The sequence below is a fragment of the Notothenia coriiceps genome, unplaced genomic scaffold (assembly GCF_000735185.1).
Source record: "Notothenia coriiceps isolate Sejong01 unplaced genomic scaffold, NC01 NC01_scaffold00032593, whole genome shotgun sequence".
In the NCBI taxonomy this organism is placed as follows: domain Eukaryota; kingdom Metazoa; phylum Chordata; class Actinopteri; order Perciformes; family Nototheniidae; genus Notothenia; species Notothenia coriiceps.
In genome coordinates, this window is record NW_011365294.1 from 1 (window position 1) to 9,340 (window position 9,340).

The 9,340-nt window shown below is 42.5% G+C and overlaps 1 protein-coding gene across 1 annotated transcript; it reads right to left on the bottom strand.

Annotated features, from left to right (window-relative positions):
- Positions 1-685: 685 nt before the first annotated feature.
- Positions 686-7,614, bottom strand: LOC104960978 (alsin-like; the record flags this gene model as incomplete). Its single annotated transcript, XM_010789174.1, has 12 exons — positions 7,432-7,614; positions 6,730-6,859; positions 6,101-6,261; positions 5,196-5,420; positions 4,861-5,045; positions 4,689-4,721; positions 4,396-4,590; positions 4,141-4,265; positions 3,839-4,047; positions 3,502-3,589; positions 2,996-3,171; positions 686-854 (listed from the first exon to the last, which is right to left on the bottom strand). Coding segments are annotated over exons 2-12 (1,586 nt in total), but the record flags the coding sequence as incomplete, so codon positions are not given.
- Between the last annotated feature and the right edge of the window lie 1,726 nt (positions 7,615-9,340).

Sequence of the window (9,340 nt, forward strand, 5' to 3'; positions counted from 1 at the left end):
AGACACACAGAGAGACATAAACACACCCATACAAACATACATTCACACACACACACACACACACACACACACACACACACACACACACACACACACACACACACACACACACACACACACACACACACACACACACACACACATCTCTCACACACACACACACACACACACACACACACACACACACACACACACACACACGCACACACTCTCTCTCTACACACACACACACACACACACACACACACACACACACACACACACACACACACACACACACACACACACACACACACACACACACACACACACACACACAATAATAGCTTGTCTACATTGGAAGCATTTTCAGCAGTCAATCTCTTGTTTTTCACTCGCACTACACATTCATAAACAACTACAGATACTGCCTAATTTCTTCTCTTTTTAAATGTTAAATGTTGTATATTTACCATTAAAAAATCAAATGTACTGACATTTGAAGAGAAATAAATCAAACCTTATTAATTTGACTGTGTTTTATTAGGAACTGTTAAAGAGACTATAACTGCATGATGGCGTCACATGGAGCAAGTAAACATTGAACATCCAAATCTGCCGAAGGACAAACTGCCATAACGATGGTGTGTGTCAAAAAAATGTTTTTCTATTATTACTAAGAGTGCATGTGAGTGTTTGTCCGCACCTGGCCAGCTGGTCTCCGTGGCCCAGTTGCCCCTCCGACCCGCGGCCCCAGCTCCACACTTCTGTCTCCAGAGAAGGCAGCCCGGCTCCAGCCTCCTCCGGGGCCGCGGTCGGGGTCCGACCTGCAGAGGACGGCCTGCAGGCACAAGGCCTCCGTCGCTGTGGAGACCCTGGAGGAAAATATACATTTGAGCATCTGTCAATGCAGCAAAATGCACTTTGTCTTTAGTATGTAGCAACATACACAACACAACATGTTTTATACTGCTAAAGGGTAAAGGAAATATGGCCAGAGTCACCTTTCCACACAAAGGTTCCCATATAACAAGTGTAACATGAGTCTGTAGCATGTCTATGTTGCCTTTCCTCTACAAATAAACTGCCCCACATTTAATATACAGTTTCTTTACCACCCTGGATGAATGGTACAACGTGGGCAAACACACACAAACAGCACTGAACTGGTTTGGTATGCACGTTCCATAATGACTTTGTGAGCTCCTCTTGCACACACATGATCAGCCACAGTGGTTAACACAGGATATAAATTATTTACTGCTATTCAATATGTAATTAATACATAAAGATGTTAGTGATTACTTAAACTGAAAAGGGTGTATATACTGGATGGTTGCTGATAAGGGATATCACTTTGACACTTTGTTAAGTCTGGTCAAACTGGAAAACAGGAAGATTCAAAATGTCCCTATAGGTTCAACTATCAAAACATTTCTGGATTTTTAACAGACGTTTCTTTTACTATAGATATTCACAACTCACTAAAATTAAGTAAGAAAGTGTGATTCATTCTCAACTTTCCCTATTTTGCATAATAATTGACATTGTGAGTACCGTAATTTTCGGACTATAAGCCGCGCCTTTTTCCCTATTTTTCGACGCTGCGGTTTATATAACGGTGCGGCTAATCTATGGATTTTTACAGCTAACGGCCAACACCTTTAACTCTATGGGCTCTATGGCCGGTCCGCGGACCCCCACCTTTAAGCGGCGGGTTCCAGCAGGAAAAGCTGGAGGCCGGAAAAGAGTGAGACAGGTAGCGCGCAAAAGTAAAAGTGGAACCGAGAGTGATATGCCGCTGCTGCGGCTTATATTCAGGTGCGGCTTATAGTCCGAAAATTACGGTATACCTTTTATGGCTACCAAGAGGTTTTCTGATTTGTAATGTGCAGTCATTTAGATTTTCTCTTAAGAAAAAGTTAATCATTATGTTATCTCAAAAGAAGACAAATAATGTTAACTCAAGATATCATTGTTAATTGTAACAAGTGAGCAAGTGTATGCTGTGTGCACGACTTATTCAGGAGACCTATTATTATCCAGGGAGGCAAGGTGAAAGGCAAACAAGGCAATAACATTTGAATTTCTCTTCCTTGTTGGCCAGGCTGCAACTTCTATGAGAAGTATGTTTTCAGGGTCTGTGGTGGCACCTTTTTAGAAGATGGAAACCACATGTCAAGTTGTATCTGTTCATTTAAAATCAAGCTGGAGCTAGCAGAGTTAGTACTAATATTAAACAAGGAACCTATCAAGTAGCTAAAGGTCAGAGTGCATTGGGAATACAGGATTTTGAATGAAAAGGGCCTTTTCCAGTCGTTTTCATGCAAGTGTTGCCTTTAGGGCATTTCTATTACAATTACATGTCATTTGTTAGACGCTGTCATCCAAAGCGACTTACATAATCAATACTGTGGACAATCCCCACAGGAGCAATTTGGGGTGAAGTGTCTTGCCCAGGGACACAACGACATGCTGACTGCAGTGGGACTCGAACTTGCTACCCCCTGATTTGAAGTCCAGCACACTACCCACTGAGCCACAGCCTCCCACTCTATGATTTAACTATTTGTGAAACTAATTGCCACTTAAAATCTACCAAGCCCACTGCATCCCACTTTTAAATGCTGTAGGTTTCTGTTTCACACATATTTATTTACAGATTTTATCCCACATTTTAGCTCCTTGGTTTGTTTGTTTTTGTATGTGCGTTTACTGTGTTTCTGCATAAGACTTATTACCCCTTGGGGGAATAACAAATACGTTTCAAATTTGAAAGATTGAAAAAAAACAAAGTCTCAAAATCAAAGTTCAAAATGTATGCTACCAGAACAAAAACATGTTAATTAGCTCATGGCTTCACGTTTCTTGGTCGACATCTTCTTCAGTCTTTATGCTAAGCTAAGCTAATAGCCTCCTTGTTTCATGCTCATGGTTCAGGTATAAATCTTCCTATCTAACTCGTTGTAACAAAGTAAATGTTTCCTAAATGTGGTCAACATCCTGCCATTCCTACCACGGGTGGGTGTTCCAGGTAGGGAGCGTCTCCTGTTGGCTGCTGCGTTCCCCTTCTGGTTTATATTTGTGAGACTGGTGCTCTTCTGCCCCTGTAGTGCCTGTTTCTCCGCCTCCAGACAGAGCCGAACTTCTTCCAAACACACTGGGGAGGAGGAGTACGCCACAGCCACTCCACTGTTACAGTAGGAAAGAAGATCAGAGATCTGGCATCATACATGTGTTTACGCTGAGAAACATCCTGATATGTGAATACTTCACAATGACTAGGTTTTCACTGTTTATCTGCATTAGTAAACCTCTGTATTAAAATGAAAATCTTCTAGTCAGACTTGCCTTATTTTTACAGTAATTAAACAAGTATTAAATTGGTTTAAAACAAAAGTTGCAATTCAAATGTTCTTTATGCTATTTGAGTGTCAATCTCTCAACACAATATTATTGAAAAATGTAATTCACTGCCTAAAAAAAGTGCATCACTCTCAACTTTAGTGAAATTGGCTTTACTTGTTGGATTGACCCTTAATTGGTGAGTCTTCTTTGTAACTGGAAGTCAACACATCCGTGGAAGGAGTCGAGGAAACACAGCTGTCATCTGGTAAGAATCATGGCAAGAGGGAATGAATACAAATATTTTTACACACAACGGATCTAGCAAAGCAATGAATAACCAATAAACAAGCTACATACATGAACAAATAGAAAAACTAGTGAAAAAGAATAAACAAATGAATGGGAAAACGCAAAAAGAACACAGGGATACAAATTTGAAAGAAGTAAACACAAAAGAACAAATAAACAAACTTCTACACGAAGACAGAAGAAAGAAAACTAAATTCCCAACCTGAAGTGTAACTGCTCAGTGAGTCAGTGTCTCCTGGGCCGGTACTCTGGTGAATCTCCAAGGGCTGACTGGAGAGTTTCTGGAGGAGGTTATTAATCTCCGTTCCATCAGAGGACGCAGAGTTCTTATTGGCTCTCCAGCCTAAGGGCCGGTGAGACTTTGGGCTGCTGTCAGTCTCACTGAGAGGGTGCCCAAATGCAAGATTAGTCCTGACGTTTTGCAATGGAGGAAAGAGGTTACAAAGAGAACATTTGAAAAACAAAACGACTATATGAGGGATAAAACAAAAAACAATACCGTACTGTTTAGTGTAAGATTTGCCATCTTCAGAATGTGGACATGAACCGGTTGCAGAGCCAGGACTGCTGCCAGCTGACCTTCCCCCAGGATGCAGCCTTCGTCTGGGGCCTCTTCTTCTGGGAGAGCTCTGGGGATGCAAACCATAGAGGGGCATCAACGCAGGCTGAAAAATCTAAACTTTATAAATTAGCAAAAAACTGAAGGCTGTCCAGAAACACATATTTTTCTTCTGTTTCTTCTTCATGGTGTATAGTTACCTCGCCTGTCATGAACTCACTCAGCTCCACCCCCAGCGGACAGTAGTGACCGGCATCCACTGCAAGCTGCTCTTCCCTTTCAGTCACTGAATAATGAGGTGACTGACCCCGCTCCCTCTTCTCAGAAGGATTCTGGGTCTTCTGTGGAGGTAAACTGCGAACCACGGCCAGGCTGTGGTAGGCACCACAAGCCACCTGTTGAAAAATAAATAGAGAGGATATTCCCGGACACAGAATAGAGTATTTTATTGTAAGTTAAATCTGGCAATGAACATTTCAGGAAGAGAAACTACCTGAATAACATGTCTGCCTGCCAGATGCTCCACCTGTTCCAGTGTTTAAAGGGATTAATAACATGAACACAGTTTTGTCAGTTGCTCACCTGCACAAACATTCAAAAGCACTATTGATCTACCAGTGGTGGAATTTTGAATGCTGAAATTCATTGAGCTTTATATAAATTACCTTCTTAGGTCTCCACACAGGAAAGGTACTGGTGACCAGTCCGAGCTGGCAGCCGCTGCCCCAGGCCCACAGCTCGTTCTGGGCCGACAGAGCCAGGCTGTGCTCCCGTCCAAGAGCCAGATCCACAACCCGAACCCCTGCTGGAGGAACGGCCTCGCTGTCCACCACTGTGACCGGGCAGGGCTCTGAAACTTACACAGAATGTTCCACATAAGTTTTCCCAAAAATGTTGTAATGGATGAAAACAAAAAATGTATAGAGCACTTTCCAAGCAGAAGTATGATGGACAGAAAACCTGGTGGGAAGAAAAGAAGAAAGGAAGAACGTCGACCAACCTGTGATGTTTGTGACTGTGTCCCTCTCAGTCAGCCCACACTGTCCTGCAGTGTTCTCCCCCCACATGTAGACGTTGCCCTGCTCGCTCAGTGCTCCACAGTGAAAACCACCGGCAGCCACGCGGACCACCACCCTCCCCATCAGAGAGGCCTCCAGCAGGGGAGCAGACACCGGGACGCTCAGATCCCTCCATGACAACTCTCCAAAAGAGTACACCTGTCCACCTGAAAGACAGCAACAGTAGAAATCAGCGTTTCCGCCAGGGGGCCGTCTTGCCGTCATTTGACTCAGCTCGGGACGCCCCGAACGCGAGCCGAGGGCGTCCAAGCATATTAATAATTCGTGAGAAGCTCGAGAGTTTTTATCGCTTGAGATAACGAAAAGGAAAAAGGACAAGGACATCCCTCTGTTGGAGGGGCAAAGGTGCCTGCTACAGGACACGGAATGTGCACGATTTGGACGCGATGAGCGGGGGGGTTTTAGTGGAGCACGCGCGTGAGCTGCTAGCACCAGAGCCTCGCAGCGGCGAAACTGAGGCTCCGTGGTAAACTGTGGCAACATGAAGAGCCGTTTGGGAGCCGGAAGAGCCGGCGGTTTAAGAGAGCCGAGCCAAATGATCCGGCTCACTAACGTAAAAAGACAGTATCTATAAGGGACGGCTCAAGTCAAAATTTAAGCACCCCCGCCCCCCGCTCTCGGGGTGGACGCCCTCTCAGCCCTGGTCTGGCGGAAACACTGGTAGAAATAGATGTATTGACTTTAAAGGTCTTCAATATAATAATAACCAGCAGCAACTTTAAAGCAATCCCCGCCTACAGATATAATGTATATAAAAAAACCTCTCACTTTTCAATACAAATGTATTTCTCCTCATTACAATACCATGTTATATTGACACACCCACCCTGTGTGAGCAGGAGTCCATGGTGTTCTCCAAGGGCCACCTGCAGGACGGGCCTGGCCAGCAGCACTCTCCCCGGACAGAGCTGCGCCAGGGGGCCTGCTGACTGCCATGTGTGGAGCAGGCCTCGCTCTGGAGGAGTAGGGGCCTGTTCGTCTGCAGGGCTGCAATATTACGTACATACAAATGCATCATAAAAAATAAGGCTGAAAGCCACCTCAAATAGAGATAACCCGATCATGATTCAGCCTAAACACATGTGAACACAAGTACCAAATTTGAACCACCATCCAAGTTATGAAACCACCTGTGATTTCTAATTGTTTTATGTAATGTGATTCACCGACATTAACATGAGTTCTCTCAAAGTTGGATTACATTCCAAAGCATTCATCCCTAAACCTAAACTTGTTAATTCAGCACCAGCAGGCCATGACATGCAGATATCAGTGGTCCAATCACAGGTCTAGTCACACATAAGGGAAACAAGATTTGGCATCTTGTTTTGATATTTAACATTTTTCCAGTTGAGGTTGTTAAGGATATATAATCAGGACAGAGTGCGTGTGCGTGTGTGTGTGTGTGTGTGTGTGTGTGTGTGTGTGTGTGTGTGTGTGTGTGTGTGTGTTTACCTCTCCTCTCTGTTTTCCATTACTTCAGACTATCCATTCCAGAGGACAGTGAAGGCATCTTTTTTGCATTTTTCTGAAGTGTATTAACGTTTTCCTGTCTGGCTTCAAGCTCTTGTTATTTGTAGTACACCTGTTGATAATAAAAAAAAGATATATTGATTGACAAGAATAAAAACTGAAATGTGCCTTCACCATGAACATTTAGAGACCTTATTATGAATACACTCACAGTCCTCAGCAGTTTGAGAAACCTTAAATTACGATTATATAGACAAACTAAGAACTTAATTTCAGGAAGGGAGGTTTGTGATTGCTATGTCAGTCACGGGGAGGACGAGGAGTGGTTTCTTTTATCTTTACTGGATTCTGTTGACAAGTCCCCACAGCTCAATACTCAGTGAAACTATGTGAGAGCTGGGTCATTGTTGTCCAGTCTGTGGTAGGTCTAGGCAGTCTAAGCCTGTTAGTAAATTACACAGAGATTAGCTTAAAAACAGCAGACATGTTCTGTCACCGAGTGAAAATAGAGACCATTGTTGCTATCTTGCCAGCTTTGCATGTGTCAACAGTTTAGCATATAGCGATATTAACTCTCCCCTTAGATAAAACAGCAATGTTGTGTGTTATAAGTTAGAGTTAGGCTAAAAGACTGAAGTTGGTTAGCTTAATGCTACCGCTGCTAAAGAAGCTAACTAAACTTACCAACTCTCGGTTTGAAGTCGTCGTCGGTGAGACTTTGTGAAACTGCAGCTCTGTTAAGCCGGGTAGCTGTGTGCAGCTGTCACGGCAGAAACACCCAGCTATGACATTTACTTCATATTCAAATCAGTGCAGCGCAGTGAAAGCAGAAGTTGTATCTGACAGTTGTGTGTTGGGATCCACCTCTCTGACGGCAGCCGCGCAGGGACAAACATCGGAGCCGTGCCACACCTGTGGCTGCTGCAGTGTGTCAAAGAGGGGTTAGAGAAATGAGGAGGGGCCTCTCTGTTATTTCCAGTGCTGGGGTCTGGCTGCCAGCATGACCTTTTCAGATACAGAATTCTAACCTTCTTTACTTAGGCCAATACAGACCGCATCTGCTATTAAAATAGCAGTTTCCCCCCCCCCATATGCCTAGTTTCAAAGTTAATGCAGGTTATTGTTGGCCGTTTTTTCCTGCTATAGCCCATACATGTACTGTTTAAACAAGAATATAATAATAATAATAATAATAATAATAATAATGTGGAGCGCAGCGCTCAAGGTTTTATTCCTCAATCCATTCTCAAATATGTGAAAGTCTATGCTTAACCGTGCATTAAATATGTTTAATTATCAATGTAAGCAATAACTGTAATTGCAGCACAGCGTATTTACTTACTAATATTGTCCACTAAAGGTATTTGGTGGACTTCCCAAATTCATTTTTCAAAATATAATTAACAAAAAAACCATCATATTGTTAGTTCCACCTTTGCCATCTTCAACATTAGACACAAGTGGTGAAAGCATTTGTGCATTATTAATTATAATCCAATAATATCCTATCATGTACATTATTTCGAAGTCAGTCAACATAATAAGTACCTTTACTTTTGCTACCTTAAGTATATTACTAAGGACTTATTCTCAAGAGATGTTTCTACTGTAGTATTAATACTTTTCCTTGAGATAAAGTTCTTACAACTTCTTCCAGCACTATGTATTTTTTGTATCATCCTACTTCCATAATGGCTGCTACATTTTAAGTATTGTGTACCTATGAGTGAATGTGTGTTAGCACAGGATACGATGGGTTCCTCAGCTGTGTGTTGAAACAGCAGAGGTCTCCCTCCTCTGAGCTGCACAAGCAGAAATGGCTACACCACACCTTCCCTTTTATGGCTCCGATTGCCGCCCAGATGTTGAGCAGCAGTACCAGCACTCAAAAACCACTGAAACCTTTAAACTTACAAATGTTGGAAAAATACACACAGAATAACCCTTTGAGTCCTTGGATACAACATAAGACGACACAGGATCATGTTTTACAGCAATACATTTAGTGATAATGTTCAGTTGTCCCTCAGCAGTATTCTCTGTTTATATTTGAATCATCCCTCTATTGTGTATAAAGGGTGTGCAGTCCATGACAGAGAAGCTCTACGCAGTTTTTCCATGGATCTGGTGTCTGGAGGTTCAGTGAGTCAGCCTCTGAAGAAATACCTAAAGCTAAATGCAACATCTGCTCATTTGCTCCTCAACATTTAGTGTTATTTTATTGCTCCTGACTCACACACCGCCGATGCAAAAAAGAAATAAAAAAAGTGGCCATGGTTATGTTTGACAAAGAAAGACTTTGATATATTTCCAATTGCAAAAAGTATTAACCTCAAATTATCTCTGTTGCAAGAGGCCCATTTGAGTATCAGATTCTCACAAATGTCCCAACACAGTCCTCAATCCCATTACATCACCCTGTGGTTCCTTACCCTTTGGGCATCCACAACTCTCTTTTTTTACTCCGAAGATAAACAGTGATGCGTCATTTCTACAATTTACCCTTTCCTCGCTATTATTAATGTACATTAACAACTCGGTCAATACATGTATATAAATGTATATATATATTATAATACTAGATAATTTTTCC